At 36.2% G+C, this 17,742-nt stretch overlaps 1 protein-coding gene across 3 annotated transcripts; it reads left to right on the plus strand.

The window, feature by feature from the left end:
• Nucleotides 1–3,378: 3,378 nt before the first annotated feature.
• Nucleotides 3,379–17,358, plus strand: LOC21409488 (protein transport protein SEC23). 3 transcript variants are annotated; one of them, XR_002902344.1, is made up of 13 exons: nucleotides 3,379–4,442; nucleotides 4,536–4,709; nucleotides 5,878–6,039; nucleotides 6,601–6,743; nucleotides 7,719–7,794; nucleotides 7,920–8,092; nucleotides 13,684–13,765; nucleotides 13,985–14,062; nucleotides 14,260–14,421; nucleotides 14,530–14,793; nucleotides 15,518–15,622; nucleotides 16,578–16,815; nucleotides 16,971–17,358. XR_002902344.1 is itself a non-coding variant. In XM_010099653.2 (12 exons), exons 1-12 carry the CDS (start codon nucleotides 3,681–3,683, stop codon nucleotides 16,722–16,724), a joined length of 2,328 nt encoding a protein of 775 aa, XP_010097955.1. In that variant the 5' UTR covers nucleotides 3,379–3,680; the 3' UTR covers nucleotides 16,725–17,358. The 3 variants fall into 3 exon arrangements, 1 of the variants encoding a protein (XP_010097955.1); XR_002902343.1 differs by having other exon boundaries at nucleotides 16,982–17,358; XM_010099653.2 differs by having other exon boundaries at nucleotides 16,578–17,358.
• The last annotated feature ends 384 nt before the right edge of the window (nucleotides 17,359–17,742 follow it).

A 17,742-nucleotide genomic window follows, 5' to 3' on the forward strand; every position in this document is an offset into this window, starting at 1 on the left:
TAAGAGCAGTTGGAAATAACGTGGAAGAAGTAAGAAAGAAGTACCTTAGAGCAATAACGAAAGTGGATAGAGTTGATGCAGGAGAAGTAAAAAAACTCCAAAACAGAGACAACAGAAAAGAAAAAAAAAACTCACTATTGAAAACTGAAGAAAAGAAAGGAAACAGAGAAGATAGGTTGTAACTGTATGACAACGAAAACAAAAAGAAAACGAAAGACATTAAGCATGAAAGAGGAAACAATATATTTATACAAAGAAGATAAACTTTTGAGCATGTGGTGGTAGCAAATACTGCAAAAACAACTTAATACATGTAATAATTAGTTGAAAACATGTGTTACGCTGCATGATAACTACTGCAGAATAGAACGAATAATCTGCAGACAGTGAAAAAAAATTAATCTGTTAGAAAAAATTACTCTACACTAAAAACAAATGTCTAAACATACCCGACTAATGTAACCTGCAAACAAATATGAAAACATGTAATAATTAGTAAAAATAAGTGTTACACAACATGATAACCAACAGGTTACAGAACCAATGAACAGAAGACAGTAAAAAACTACAGCTCCATTATAGAAAATTAGAGGATAAAAAAGAGCACATAGAGAAACAAATAAGGAAAATGACAATAGAACATCAAATGTGCAGAGAAAAAAATTATGAACAAAGAACAGATAAAAAAACAACCCAAATAGAGAAAAGAGAACAAAAAAAAAGAAAAAATGGATTATTTCGAAGACCTAAACCACCAAACACAAAAAAGAAAGAAAAAAAAAGAGATAACAAAACCCTAATATGAAATAGGAGTAAAAAAATTTGACAGAACGAAATCTTAAAAAATCGACAGAAAAAAACACGGAATCTATTCTGAACGATAACAAAAAAAGAGGAGAAAAAAGGGAAAATGAAATCCTGAAATAAAATAAGAGGGAAAAAAATTGACACAACGAAATGTTAAAGAATCTGAAGGGAAAAAAAACAACAAAGAAGGAAAAAGCAAGAAACATAGGCCAAAATTATTCCTACAAAAAAAACCATCCAGAAAGCAAGAAGACGCATAATAAAAAATTCAGAAAAACTAAAAAAATGAAAAAAAAGAAGGAGAAAATGAAGTAGAATAAAAGAACAAAACAACAAAACTAAAAAAATAACAAAAAAAAAGAAAAAAAGGAAAAACCATTCGTAGAAAAAAATTAATAGAAAAAAATTCTAAAATTATAAAAATGAAAATACAAAACGAAGAACAGATCAAAAGAAATTATGCAATACTACTAAAACAAAACAAATATGAAAATAAAAATCGAGTCAAAAAATGAAAAAAAACTAACAAATAACACTAACAAATAGCAGATCTCGAAATAAAAACAATAATAGATAACGGATATGGAAAAACAGAAAAAAAAAAACCGAATAAAAAAACATAAGTAAAAACAAAGCCAAATCCAAGGAAAGAGATTAAGAGCAGTTGGAAATAATGTGGAAGAAGTACCTTAGAACAATAACAAAAGTGGATAGAGTTGATGCAGGAGAAGTAAAAAAACTACAAAACAAAGACAACATAAAAGAAAAAAAAAACTCACTATTGAAAATTGAAGAAAAGAAAGGATAAAGAGAAGATAGGCTATAACTGTATGACAACAAAAATAGAAACAAAGGGAAAGACAGTAAGCATGAAAGAGAAAACAATATATTTATACAAAGAAGATAAACTTTTGAGCATGTGGTGGTAGCAAATATTACAAATAAAACTTAATACACATAATAATTAGTTGAAAATAGGTGTTACGCTGCATGATAACTACCGTAGAACAGAACGAATAATTTGCAGACAGTGAAAAAAATTAATCTATTAGAAAAAATTACCCTGCACTAAAAACAAATGTCTAAACATTCCCGACTAATATAACCTGCAAACAAATATGAAAACATGTAATAATTAGTAAAAATAGGTGTTACACAACATGATAATCAATAGGAAATAATACCAATGAACAGAAGACAGTTAAAAACTACAGCTCCATTATAGAAAATTAGAGGATAAAAAAGAGCACATAGAGAAACAAATAAGGAAAACGACAATAGAACATCAAATGTGCAGGGAAAAGAAAAATGAACAAAGAACATATGAAAAAACAATCGAAATAGAGAAAAGAGGAAAAAAATAAAAGAAAAATGGATTATTTCGAAGACCTAAACCACTAAACACAAGAAAGAAAGAGAATGAAGAAAGAAAAAAAAGAGATAACAAAACCCTAATATGAAATAGGAGTAAAAAAATTTGATAGGACGAAATCTTAAAAAATCGACAGAAAAAAAACACGGAATCTATTCCGAACGATAACAAAAAAAGAGGGGAAAAAAAGAGAAAATGAAACCCTGATATAAAATAAGAGGGAAAAAAGATTGACACAACAAAATCTTAAAGAATCTGAAGGAAAAAAACAACAACAAAGAAACCAAGAACAACAAAGAAAGAAAAAGCAAGAAACATAGGCCAAAATTATTCCTAAAAAAACCATCCAGAAAGCAAGAAGGCGCATAATAAAAAAAATTAAAAAGACTAAAAAAACCAAAAAAATAAGAAGAAAATGAAGAAGAATAAAAGAACAAAACAACAAAACTAAAAAAATAATAAAAAAAAGAAAAAAAGGAAAAACCATTCGCCGAAAAAAATTAATAGAAAAAATTCTAAAATTACAAAAATGAAAACACAAAACGAAGAACAGATCAAAAGAAATTATACAATTCTACTAAAACAAAAAAATATGGAAATAAAAACCGAATCAAAAAACGAAAAAAAAACTAAGAGATAACACTAACAAATAACAGATGTGGAAATAAAAACACTAACAGATAACAAATTTGAAAAAACGGAAAAAAAACCGAATAAAAAAACAGAAGAAAAAACGAAGTGAAATCTAAGGAAAGAGAAACGAAAAATAAAACCAAAAAACGAAATAAACATAAAAAATGAATCTCAGAAGCCTCACGAAAAGGAAGAAAGAGAGAAGGAAAAAAAAAAGAAATGCATATAAATGACCAAATTCAGAAACTTGATGGAAAAAAATGGCGAGAAATCCAAACAAACAAAAAAAAATAATCCTAGAAGCCTCACGAAAAAGAAGAGAGAGAAGGAAAAAAAAATAAATGAATATAAATGAAGAAGTCAAGAACTCTCACAATAAAAAAAGAAAGCCAAACTAAACAATCAAGTACAAAAGCTTAATGAGGCTCTATTTTGAAGGATAAGACAAAAATATCTAAACAGAAATCAAAGTAGAAATAAGCAACTAAGAATAAAACAGTAAAAATAAAAATTTAAGACACAATTGGAATTTTTTCAAAGCAAAAAGAGAAAAAGGACCGGCATTGTTCTAAGAACAATAATCCGGATGTCTCCTATGTATAAAGTATAATAAGAAATTACGATAAATCAATCATAAACAATTTAAGCAAAAGATCACTCTTTGATTTCCCTCTGACGCCTCTTCCTTTCTCTCACATCTCACCTTCTTTCCGATCCTTTTTCTCTTCTTCTTCCTCTCAAAGGGTCAAAAACCAAAACAAAAAAGAAAAACAAAAATCCCAATTCAAACCCCAAACCCGAAAAATCGCTCAATTGCCAACCCAAATTCCGATTGATCAAAGCAAAAGCAAAACCTAGACCTTCGACGATGACGGAGATGGCGAGCACCGACATAGACGGCATCGACGGCGTCCGCATGACCTGGAACGCGTGGCCCCGCACGAAGGTCGAGGCGAGCAAGTGTGTGATCCCACTCGCCGCTGTGATCTCCCCGATCCGGCCCCACCCGGAGATCGCCACCCTCGATTACTACCCTCTCCGCTGCAAGACGTGCGCCGCCATCCTCAACCCCTTCTGCCGCGTCGACTTCACCGCCATGATCTGGATCTGTCCCTTCTGCTTCCAACGCAACCATTTCCCTCCCCAATATGTCGGGATTTCGGACACCAATCTCCCCGGCGAGCTCTTCCCCTCCTACACCACCATCCAGTACTCCCGCGCCCTCCCCACCAATCCCAATGCGCCGGACCCGCCTTCGCCGCCGCCGGTGTTCTTGTTCGTGCTCGATACCTGCATGATTGATGAGGAGATGGAGTTTGTTAAGTCCGCGCTGAAAAGGGCGATCGGATTGCTGCCGGATAACGCTCTCGTCGGATTCGTGTCGTTCGGGACGCAGGTGCAGGTTCACGAATTGGGATTCTCCGACATGACGAAGGTTTATGTTTTTAGGGGGACCAAGGAGATTTCCAAGGAACAAATTTTGGAGCAATTGGGGCTCGGAGTTGCTGCCCGGAGACCGGCAGTGGCCACTGGGGGATTCCAGGCCAAGGTCGTGCAGAATGGGTTGCCCGGATTGGGGATTAGCCGGTTCTTGTTGCCCGCTTCGGATTGTGAGTACACGCTCAATTCGGTGAGGACAAGGATGTTTTATTTTTCTATTTTTTGAAAATTTGATTGATTTTTGTTTTGGATGATTGAATTGTTTATTTTGTGTGGATTTTAGGTTTTGGATGAGTTGCAAACGGATCAGTGGCCCGTGCCCCCTGGTAGTCGGGCGTCGCGGTGCATTGGAGTGGCGTTGAGCGTCGCGGCGGGGTTGCTTGGAGCTTGTTTGCCTGGCACCGGAGCTCGCATTATTGCTTTGGTCGGAGGTCCATGCACAGAAGGGCCGGGCTCGGTAATTTCCAATAAAAATCTTTCTTTCTTTCTTTTTATTTTTTTATTTTTTTTGAAGCAGTCCTTAGGAAATAGGATGCAATGCAACATAAATATGCTGTTGATTGTTTTGCAAAATGAGGTTTTCAGGGCCAAGCTCCATAAATGCTTCTTACAAGATGAGTTTATAGTGCTTATTAATTAAATAGGACTCTTATTTGTTGCTAATTGTGACTAAAAATTAGTTTTTTTTTTTTTTTTAATTTTTTTAATAGATCTTTGCTTTAGGCAATTCTGTTATGGTTTTTGGAGTCTTGCCCACTATGGCTAATTCTAGACTTTTGCCATAGTTTATCCTAGGATAGTCTATGGTTGAGAATTATGTGAACGACTTCTTTTTGGTTTCACTTTTCTCATTGCATTTGCCTCTTATAGTGCTAGCAACTCCTCCTGAATTTGCTTTAAATTCAACGATGATTAGCTTTAGTGATTAGTGAATATATGAGCTGAATGTCAACCATTACTTACTCAGAAAAAGAAAGTTGGTGGTACTTAAACGCTAAAATGCTATTGGTATTGATCTCATGGTTTCCAGATCTGATAAGTCTCAGACTAGGTTTTTTGGTATGTTTATTCCAAAGAAGGCTTCCTAAACAGGTACAAAACTTTTCTCTTTACTAGTTAGATGGGATCAGACCTGATTCGGAAACAAAAAACAATGACACTTTGTGAACAAAGTGACAAAATAGCAAATAAAGCTGAATAGTAATGTGAGTAGACAATGACATTCTAGAGTTCATTATTGTGGTGATTTTTCTTTTGATTTTCACGTTTGAGAGCTCATGCATTTGATATCTTAATTTTACTTGCATTAATTTATCAATCAACGAGATTAAGGGGTTGTTCTTTTGGAGTGTAACTTAAGTGTAGTTTTTGAGTTGAATTTGAATTATAACTTGAGTTGAAGTTGTAATTTGAATAAAGTTGAGTAAAGTTGAATAAAGTTGAAACTTAAAAGAACATAAACTTGAATAAAATTGGAACTCGAGTTATCTTTTTTTGAGTTTTTTGGACAAAAGAACATGCCCTAGAATTAAAGAAAACAAGGGTTTACCAATTTGTATTAATCAATGGTTGTTGCAAAAAAAAAAAAATTATGATGGTGATATGGAATTGTTAAACTACTGCAGATTATATCGAAAGATTTGTCAGATCCAGTCCGTTCCCATAAGGATCTAGACAAAGATGCCGCACCATATTTTAAGAAAGCAGTCAAATTTTATGATAGTCTTGCGAAGCAGCTGGTTAGCCAAGGTCATGTTTTAGACGTCTTTGCATCTGCCCTTGATCAGGTATATGTGGTCATCCTTTGTAGTTTAAAGCATCTAGAGTCCTTCCCTGGGCTCGTTGTGTTGGTATTTATAATTTAGTAATTACCATGTTTTTCTTTTGTTGTTGGAAATGTGTTCAAGTGACACACATGTATAGTCAGCCGTTTGTACGTAAAAGAAAGAATCTTTTGTATCTAATGTTAAACTCTATGTACATTCTGTTCCAGTTTTGTCTGTCCTGATTGGATGAAGTCTTCAATAAAATTTGATCAATTCCTAAGTCGAAGGAATTGAACGCTTTCCTTTACTATTCCCTTGAAAATCTTCAGAATTTGTAACTTCCAATTATTGTTAAATAATATGTTATCATTTCTGAAATTACCAATCAAATAGATTCTGGCTTATGTTTGACACATGGAACCAGAAACTTTGGTATGTGGAATAGATGTTTTGCTCAAGATTTTTAGAAAATATTGTGAGAGCTTGTGTTTGCATTCATTTAAACTTAGGAGATGTCATTTCAAGCTTCCGCTCACTATAAGTTGTATGGTTATTTACTGACTTCTGGGCTTTATGTCTTAGGTTGGTGTTGCGGAGATGAAAGTCGCGATTGAGAAAACTGGTGGCCTTGTTGTGCTATCTGAAAGTTTTGGTCATTCTGTATTTAAAGATTCTTTTAAGCGTGTTTTTGAAGAAGGAGAAAAATCTCTTGGACTCTGCTTTAAGTGAGTACTTAATCACTATAGAACATTTTTAATGTTTCTCCTTTGTTTTCAATTGTTTTATCCTTTGTTTTTTTCTTATTGCTTTAAGACTCAATTGTATAGCTGCTTTGCCAACTCTGTCCAATTTTTCTGTCCAATTTTTTACTTGCCCTTGTATGTTGTTGAGTTTCTATCCTCTGCAAGTTGTAACCAAGTGAAACTTCCTTATGTGTAATTTTTAGGATCTTCCTATACTTTTGTTGTGCTGAAAGCGCACATAAGTGTAGTTGTGATAAATCAAGTTTGTGCCATAGAGTGTTAGCCCTGTATAAAAGAAAATCGAAAAAAAAAGAAACTACCTAGGGCTGTGATTGATTTTAACCAGGTAGAGTGGATTATATATCATGGAGCATTGGCGGATCTGACTTTTGGTTTTTACATGCGACATGAAAAGAGGGTGGGTGGGTGAACCATTGTGAGACGAATATGATTCATACTGTCCTTTTAGGGATAAAATAGGTAATTTGTGTGAATAGAACATCAAAAGGATGGAGGGAGGGATGCAATTTTCCACCCGTGGATTGTGGTTGTGACTGATGCTTCATTTTTTTCCCCCTTTCTTTGGTGGGCAATATATGGAAATGCTCAGCTGTGAGGAATGAATGAACTTTGTTGTCATTGGTTGTTGGGAGCCGCAAAATTGGTTTATAACTTGGTGACTTGAAGGTCCAAGTTTTTTTGAGGGAGGGAGTTGTTCTCAACGCCTTTTGAATTTAACGAGACTACTTTTAGGCCTTGCAGGTGTCTTTTCTTGGTTTAATATATGTTATGTTATTTTATTTAATATCTACATGGTACATTTGCACTGATATATGTGCACTTGCAAACAGCACTCTCACCGACCTCTTTTTTGGTATTTTTCAATCTGTTAAATTATATGTTTGGGCTCAAGATGATATGACATATCAAGCTGATTTCTAAATGAATTTATTCTAGTGGTACACTCGAGATAAACTGTTCAAAGGACATCAAGATTCAGGGGATAATTGGTCCTTGTACTTCTTTGGAGAAGGTTAGTTTCTCTTTCGTTGCTTGATGAGATTGAATTCCCGGCCTGAAAACGATTTATTAGTTATGACTAGAACCTGAGTTTTTTCCCCTTTATTGGAGTTGATTTCTTCATTGCTTTGTTTGCAGAAAGGACCTGCTGCTGCCGATACTGTTGTTGGTGAGGGGAATACGGCTGAATGGAAGATGTGTGGCCTTGACAAGAGTACCTCCTTGACAGTTTTCTTTGATCTGTCAGCAAGTGATCGATCCAATACCCTAGGGACTGTAAATCCACAATTGTATTTGCAATTTATTACGAGGTACGAAGTAGGATTATATGATAGTGAACAAACAAATTTTCTCACTGTATATTATTTCATTGAGGAAGATTTACAACTATTTATAGAGTACAGGGGTATTGTCTAATTTGATATATAGCCTAAACTAGGAAACTCTTAATTGCAAAAGAATTAGGTAATGAATTATGGTATGACAGCCACCTATACAGCTTGCATTGACTTGAAATACCAGGAAACTTTCTCTAAGGATCCGATCATTGACTAGACAAATCAGGGAATGATTTCCCTGAGAATCCGAGGGAAATCATGGAGTGATTTTCCTAATCTCGAGTCAACGAATCTTGACAGATTCGTCAACACCGCTCCTCAAGCTGTTGAGTGGATGTTTTCCATTCCCCTTTTTCTGGTAATACTTTGAAATGATGCATTAGGAAGTCCCTTCGTTAGAATATCTGCCAGTTGTCTGTTGGTAGGAACATAAGGAGTGCAAATAAGTCCATTCTCGAGTTTCTCTTTGATGAAATGACGATCGATTTCCACGTGCTTTGTTCGATCATGTTGTACAAGATTGTGTGCAATATTTATAGCTGATTTGTTGTCACAATATAGCTTCATAGCACTTTCCCATTTCACTTTAAGTCTCCTAGAATGATTCTTATCCATAAGAGTTCACATCTGCCTTGAGCCATTGCTCGAAACTCCGCTTCGGCGCTTGATCTAGTGACCACTGACTGCTTCTTACTCCTCCAAATTATGAGATTTCCTCCAAGAAAGGTGCAGTATCCTGAGGTGGATCTTCGGTCCACAAGGGACCCAACGCAATCTGCATCCGTGTATGCCTCCAAGTTGAGCCTTCCATTTCTTTTGAATAGGATTCCCTTGCCAGGAGGTCCCTTGAGATATTGAAGGACTTTGTATGCAGCTTGTAGGTGTGTCTCGAGGGGCATGCATAAATTGGCTTAGAACACTTACTGCATAGGCCATGTCTGGCCTTGTATGAGCCAGATAAATGAACTTCCTGATCAGCCTCTGATATCATCCCTTGTCGACTTTTGGACTATTTGCAGCTTCTCCTAACTTATGATGATAGTCAATAGGAATTTCTGAGGACCTGCATCCCATCATACCTATTTCCTTGAGTAAATCCAGGATATATTTTTGTTGGGAGATAAAAATCCCACTTTTTGAATGTGCAACCTCAATTCCTAAGAAGTACTTGAGCCTTCCGAGGTCTTTTATCTCAAACTCCCTGGATAGATGGTCTTTCAGCTTCTTGATTTCCTCAACATCATCTCCTGTCACAATGATGTCATCCACAGACAATTAAGGCAGTAATCTTGTCCTCTGATGATCGTTTGATGAAGAGTGTATGATCTCCTACACTTTGCTTGAACTTCATTCTTTCCATGGCTTTGGTGAATCTTCCAAACCATGCCCTTGGGGACTGTTTCAGCCCATAAAGGGCCTTCCTTAACCTGCACACATTGTTAGTTCCAAAGTTTTGATTGAAACCAGGTGGTGGTTCCATATATGCTTCCTCCTCTAGATCACTGTGTAAAAAGGCATTTTTTACATCAAATTGTTGTAAAGTCCAATTAAGATTGGCTGCTAAGGATACTAATATCCTAATGGTGTTTAGTTTTGCCACCGGTGCAAAGGTTTCTACATAGTCTACCCCATATGTCTGAGTATAGCCTTTGGCAACAAGCCTGGCTTTGTATCTCTCAAGTGTCCCATCTGCATTATATTTCATTGTGAACACCCACTTACACCCAATTAATTTTTTTCCCTTAGGCAACTCAACAATCTCCTAAGTTTTATTTTTTTCCAGTGCTCTCATTTCCTCAATCATAGCTTTTTTCCACTCCTCATTTCTAAGTGCTTCTTGAGCAGTTTTTGGAATCTCGATAGCATTTAACTCGGTGAGAATGGCTCTATGTGGTGGAGAAAGATTGGCAAATGAGATGAAATTTGCTATAGGGTGTTGTGTGCATTTCCGTGTGCCTTTTTTGTTTGCAATAGGCAGATGAAGATCATGAAATTCTAGTGGTAATGGATCAGATTTGTTACCTGCTTTTGAAGCTTGATCTTGCACAGGTTATGATGATTGAGCCATCACCGGTTCAGGATTTGGCTTTCTTCTCGAGTACACTTGCAATGGAGGCATTGGATGGTTATTTATTTGACAAGAATGGACTGGACTTGTGTTTGGATCTTTTTGGGTAGGACTTGAGCGTGGATGATAATGGTTTGGACTGCTAAGAACTTGGGCTGGACTGGGAAGAGGGTTTGAATTGTCTGATGAGTGTACTTCTGTTTCTTGATCTGAGGTACTTCCTGGACTTCCTGGATCTATTATATTAACAGGTGTTGGATTGAGATCAAAAGTGAGGAAATCTAAGAGGATGTTTGGTAGAGGGATTCGTTCCCTGATTCGAATCATAATTCATGGTTCGCTACAGTATTTTTTCTCACAAAAAATTCATGTAAATCGAAAATGATTCGAATCACATGGTTTGAATCCTCCAACCAAACGTCATTTAAATTCGAGTTGTCTTCTAATCTAGGCTCCCTTGGAAGACAAGTTTGACCACAGAATCCTTGATTTTCAGCAAAAGTGACATCTTTTGATATGTAGAATTTCCTATTACTTGGATAATAACACTTATACCCTTTCTGTGTTGAGGAATATCCTAGGAAAATTGACTTTAAGGCTCTTGGATCAAGTTTACTGTTTCGGTCTTTTTGGTGGATGTGAACATAGGCAGTACAGCCGAAAGCTCGTAAAGGAAGTTGTGAGTGTTTGATATGAGGAAATGATTATGATAGTACATCAATGGGAGACCTGTTTTGTAGCACTCTATTGGGTAATCGATTAATGAGGTATGTGGCTGTTAAGACTGCTTCCCCCCAGTAGAATTTAGGAACATTTTTTCTCAAACAATAAAGCACGAGTGACTTCTAGGAGATGACGATTTTTTCTTTCTGCAACTCTATTTTGTTCAGGAGTGTCAAGGCATGAAGACTCATGGATTATGCCATGTGTTTGATGGTGACATTACTTTATTAAAATATTCTCTCCCATTATCAGAACGAATATACTTAATGTGAATTCCGAATTGTGTTAAGAATCATTTTATGAAATATGGGAAAAATCACTCACATCAGATTTATTTTTCATTAGAAAGAGCCAAGTAGTTAGAGAGTAATCTTCTATAAAGGAAACAAACCAACGAGCAACACTGATGTTTGAAATTCTAGATGGTCCCCACACAGATGTGTGCATACAGATGTGTGGGGACCATCTAGAATAGGAAATTCTATGGTGCTTAGCCATTTGACACACTTCACAATGAAACTCATTGACATTTTCTGAAATAGTACAGGAAACATAGGGGTTGTTCTTTTGGAGTGTAACTTGAGTGTAGTTTTTGAGGTGAATTTGAATTATAACTTGAGTTTAAGTTGTAACTTGAATACAGTTGAGTAAAGTTGAATAAAGTTGAAACTTAAAAGAACATAAACTTGAATAAAGTTGGAACTCGAGTTGTCTTTTTTTGAGTTTTTTGGACAAAAGAACATGCCCATAGTTTTTAACAGAGAAAAAGATGGACGGCCCATTTGAACACGATGAAGCAAATCTGAGACTTTCTTGTAGTTTGATTTTCAGAGATGTAAGACTGAGAAATATAATCATTTTTACTGCCACCATCACTCGTGCCTAGATAGTAAAGTCCCTGCCGTTCCTTAGCACGCCCAATCATCTTCCCCGTGGTCCGATCCTGAAACACAGTGTGTAGAATAAAAGGTTACTGAACAGTTTAGGTCAGATGTGAGCTTTTGAATAGACAACAAATTAAAGAATAGTTTAGGAACATGAAGAACAGATTTCAAAGGCAATGTTGGTATGGTTTTTATGATCCCTTTTCCAGCAATAGTCACCAAAGTTCCATCGGCTGTTTTTATCTTTTGGTTACCAGGACATGGGGTATAGGACGAAAAATGGTTTGAAGAATTTGTCATATGATCGGTTGCACCTGAGTCTACTAGCCAAATTCCATTAAGATTGCTCTCTGAATCACGTAAAAGATGGGTTGTAGAATACTTACCTGATTGAGCCATGGAGTAGGATCCTACCGGTTTATCCATTGCTGTTAGAAAGCTGCGGAGTTTTTCAATTTCTTCTCGATTGAATCTACTCATCTCCTGAGTTGCAGCAGTTGCATCCTGCTCCTCTACATGGGAATTATTTCTGGGTGGTTTCCCATGCAGCTTCCAACAAATGTCCTTAGTATGGCTCGGTTTCTTGCAGTAATTGCAGAACAAACTGTCTCTGTTGTTTGTTATTTTGTTGAATGGCCTGGAATTCTTTGTCCGGTTGGTGTTCTGTTGTGGATTCTGAGGGGCAGTAGCGGCAGCAGCAGCAACACTAGGAACAACAACAACAGCAGCAGGAACTGAGGCAACTAAAGGCCGAACTCTCACTTGGTGGAGTTTCAAGCATGACGCCTCTCCTTCCTTCACCACGGAGAGTGGAGAAGACTTCACTCAGGGATGGTAGTGAATCTTTTCCAAGTATTTGCACACGGACTTGGTCATATTCCACATTCAAACCAGCCAAGAACTCATAAACTCTCTCTTTCAACAAATTTTAACGTCATTGCAGCATCTTCGCTGCACTTCATCTTAAAGTTTTGGTAGTAATCGAGTTCAATCCACAGATTTTTCATTTTGTTGTAATAAGCGGTGACCGAGAGATTACTTTGCTTGGTTGAGTGAATTTTTGTCTTAATCTCATAGACTAAGGCAGCATCGCGAACCTTTGAATAGGTCTCCTCATGGTGTCCCAGATGTCTTTTGACGTGGGCAGGAACATAAGATTGCCACTGATTTCGGGCTGCATTGAGTTCCAAAGTCATGTCATGATTGATGAGTCTTCTACATCCCAAGCCTCGAACTTTGGATCATCCTCCTTCGGTATGGGGCCTGTCAAGTGACTCAATTAAGGAAGGTTCTAACTAATTGGGACCACACTAGATAATTTCGGCCATTGAGCTTGAAGGGGGGCTGCAGGTTGCGGCTGGGGGTTTTGGGTTGAATTAGAGGTTAGGTTGACATTTGTGGTATTGTTTGCCTGTTTCAGAAATTTCTGACATTTTCTAGGTGCCTAAAGGAATAACCGTGGACAGTTTTGTTTTTTTTTCAGCAAAAGATCGTGAGGGGCTCTGATACCATGAACAAACAAATGTTCTCACTGTATATTATTTCATTGAGGAAGATTCACAACTATTTATAGAGTACAGGGGTATTGTCTAATTTGGTATATAGCCTAAACTAGGAAACTCTTAATTACAAAAGAATCAGGTAATGAATTCTGGTATGACAGCCACCTATACAGCTTGCATTGACTTGAAATACTAGGAAACTTTCTCTAAGGTTCCGATCATTGACTAGACAAATCAGGGAATGATTTCCCTGAGAATCCGAGGGAAATCATGGAGTGATTTTCCGGATTTCGAGTCAACGAATCTTGACAGATTCGTCAACAGATAGATTGTATCATCTGTTGGTTTTGCTTGGAGACTTAGCATCATTGTTGTTTGGAACTGCAGGTATCAGAATACCAATGGTCGAATGATGCTTCGCGTTACGACTGTTACTAGAGCGTGGATAGATACTGCTGTTAGCACAGAGGTTTGTTTACTTTGTTTATCTGAATTTGCAGCAAGGAGCTTTTTGGTTATTAAATTTAAAATATTGAATTGATATGTCATTAATTTCTTCACATATTTTTAAGCTTGGAGGTAGCATTCTTATGCTTGATTGAGATTTGATATTGTTTGCTGCTTATATGTTGAAGTACATTCATTGAATCTATAATTCTAACGTGGAAAGAAATATTCGCCTCTTCAGGAACTGATACATGGATTTGATCAAGAGACTGCTGCTGTAGTAATGGCTAGAAAGACATCCTTGAAAATGGAGACAGAGGTAGCATCTTCTTTTGACTTATTTTTAATTGCAATTTCTATTGTCCATTCTTGAATCTGGATGTCTTGTAGGTGAAGGTAAAAAATAAAGGTGATTTTGATGTTTTTATTTATTTATTATATTTTTATTGAACAATTGACTTTATTTTATTTTTCTTTTTAGAGTTCTGTCTAGTGATTACTTTTTATCTCAACTAGGAATCATTTGATGCCACACGATGGTTGGACAGAACTCTAATTCGCCTTTGCGCCAAATTCGGTGACTATCGGAAGGATGATCCTTCATCTTTTACACTACATCCGTGTATTTCATTGTTCCCACAATTCATGTTTAATCTGCGGCGGTCACAGTTTGTCCAGGTATCAATTTTCTCTCCCTTTCCCCCTCTCGTTTCCTGAACCTTTACTAATGTTACGAAATATACTCAATAGTTGAACTGTCTCCGGTGCGAATTTGATAATTTTTAGGTTTTCAACAACAGTCCGGATGAGACTGCCTATTTCCGTATGCTACTAAATCGGGAGAATGTTACCAATGCGGTTGTCATGATTCAGCCATCACTAATGGCCTATTCGTTCAATTCACTGCCAAGACCTGTTATGCTGGATGTGGCTTCTATTGCAGCAGATCAAATCCTCCTGTTAGATTCGTATTTTAGTGTTGTTATTTTCCATGGAATGACTATAGCTCAGTGGCGTAATATGGGATATCAAAATCAACCAGAGCACCAGGTTTTTGCTTAATTATTTCGACTGAATTTATTAACTATGTTTTTTTTCACTTGGTCTTTTGACTTGCAACCCCTTTTTCCCCCATGTGCTTCGCTTAATTATTATTTTTTATTTTATTTTTAAGAATTGACCCATGTGCTTAGATTTTATCATTTTCATTTTCTTTATTGTTTGATAAAGGGATTTCGGCACAAATGTCCCTTTTTGAAGGTTTTTTTATTTTTTATTTTGCATAAAACCTGAAGTTTTGTAAAATTGCAAAAATGGCCGTTTTTATCAATTTAAAGGTCAACCACTGATTGACTTGATTGACATAGCAGTCAATCACTAATTGACTTAGTAGCCAATCACTGATTGACTTAACAATCTATATTGACTTATCACTGATTAATTCGATGATTCTTCATTAGTAATCAATATAGTTAACCAAAATCAATTATTAATTAATTAATTTTACTCAACAAATTGCAGGTTTATTAATCATAAAAATGGATAAATAAATAATGAATCGGTTAATCACTGATTGACCGTGGTCAATAACTGATTGATTGTGGGTCTGATTGACTCCTGTAAATTAAACGGCCATTTTCGTAAAATATAAAAAGTTCAGCCATTTATGAAAAGATGTGGTAAAAAAAGGTCATTTAGCTAAGTTTTCCTTTGATTGATAAATGTGCTTAGATTTTTTTTTTCCAGTTTATCATGTATGCTTGTATATTTTCAGGCGTTTGCACAATTGTTGCAAGCTCCACAGGGCGATGCCCAAGTGATCATCCAAGAACGCTTCCCTGTACCTCGGTTGGTGGTATGCGATCAACATGGTTCCCAGGTCAGGATCTTTCTACAATTTTCAATATGAGTTGCTTTACTTAAGCTTGTCGACAACATTGTAAAAGATTTGTCTCTTTATGTTGTCATTGTTGACTAAAAAGCCAAGATGATTTTTAGTCACCAAGTCATGGCATGCCGAGTTCTTGTTACTGCCTTATGCTACTGATTTGATTAGATTTAGATCTTGATCGTTTAAGTTGATTTTAGAAAGGTTGGTCCCAGTATTACTAGAGTTTAACACAGCACAGATGGCATATACAAGATTTTCCAGCATATCGGTCTCACAAGTTAGTTGAAACTTGTTGGAGTTTTAGTTCACTATGTTCTTCTGGACAAAAGTCCTTTGAACAAGTCTCAGAAATGCTGTCTTACTATCTCCTTATGGTTGAAATTTTATTGTATTTAGCTGTTTTTAGCTGGTGCTTATATTTGATTATGTTTGAGCTTTATCGCAATTAGACTTACAAATGACTTGTCCTTGTTTCGTGTCATATTCAAGTAAGCTTGAGCTTGCATTCCCAATGTATATTTTTTGACTCGGATGGTTCAAATTTCATTTCCTGATTTGTTACTGGTTTTGGCTGAAAGTGTGCCCCCAAACTCCGCATCCCACCCCACCCCACCCAAATGGTATTTACCTCTGGAAGTGAGCTATTGGTGCCGGTGGTGATGCAATTGTACTGTGAAAATTTGGCTGATGTGTTCTGAGTTTTTAATTTTTTAAAATATTTTGCCAGTGCTTATAATTCCAATTGCTCTTGCATTATGAGCTGAGGAAAAGCAAATCTGTAACTCTGGGCTCTTATATTGGCTGTGTCTACATGCCTTGTGGAAATGTTGATTCCAAACACGGAATCCATAGCTGATTCAGATGATATGAGTTTTATGCTCTCTCGTTTCCCCCATATGTTTTCCTGAATTACTATAATGGCAATAATTGTCATGCTTTTCAGGCACGCTTCTTATTAGCGAAGCTGAATCCGTCAGCTACTTACAACAATGCCCATGAGATGGCTGCTGGGTCTGACATAATCTTCACGGATGACGTGAGCCTTCAAGTTTTCTTCGAACACCTGCAGAGACTGGCTGTGCAATCCTGAGAGCAGAGGAGAGTAAAGGACTCTACAAACTGGTCGGTGTTTTTGGTGTGGGGAAATTCCTTTTGTTTCCCTATCCTCTTGTTCCAATCAGGTTTTCCTTTTTCCTTTTTTCTTTTCTTTAACCCTTTCTTACCATTGTATTTAAAGACAAAATCGGTCCCATATTCGTTGAAGAATAAAGAACAAGCACACCACATTTTTTGTGGTTGCCAGGAAAGGTAAAGTTCGTTTCGTTTGACTTTATAGAATGACTGCAGAAGATGCGCTGAGGTTGATTTATGTGGAAAGAAAGGGATGAGAGGAAAGGTAAATGAGAAGGCTTTTTCTCCTGCGTCAGTACTTTTTGCCAACTGGTTGAGAAGTATGTGTTGTGTACGAGGATTTTTTTTTTTTTTTTTTAATTTACTGATATGGGCTTCGGCCCATGTTTGTAGGCGGTTGTATTTACTCTCTGAGTTTTCTAGCCCAATATTGTGCTGGAAGCCTACAATTCATTTAGGTTTAGGTTCTGTTTTATTTTTGCTGAAAAATTTGAGTACAATTTTTGATTGTATTGATGTTGACGTTGTCTTGCCTCGAGCGTGCGTAAAACGATTTCTAAGGTCAAATTCGGAAACAGATGGACAAGTTTTTGTTGTTTTGTTTTTTAATTTAATTTCACCGAGTTCCAATTGAACTTAGATGTTATATTCTCAGATTGATTTTCAAACTTTAAAAACTCATTTTATCTTTTACATTTTGAATCAGTACTACTTATTCTCGCTTTCTATAATATCTATTAAGTTCAAACCAAAAAACAGGGAGTTAAAACATTTAACTAAAGAAAAGCGTGTTAGAGTATCTCATCTCATGAATTATATCATAAAAAATTTACATGCTTTGGATTACATCTCTTTTTTATTAAAAAAAAGACATTTCTTTTTATACGTATTCACTCAATTTCAGGAGTTTGATAAATTGGTCTCTCAACTTTTAATTTTGACTCTAAACATTAAAATTATTGTAATGTTGATCAAAT

The sequence above is a fragment of the Morus notabilis genome, unplaced genomic scaffold, assembly GCF_000414095.1.
Source record: "Morus notabilis unplaced genomic scaffold, ASM41409v2 Scaffold35, whole genome shotgun sequence".
Lineage (NCBI taxonomy): Eukaryota > Viridiplantae > Streptophyta > Magnoliopsida > Rosales > Moraceae > Morus > Morus notabilis.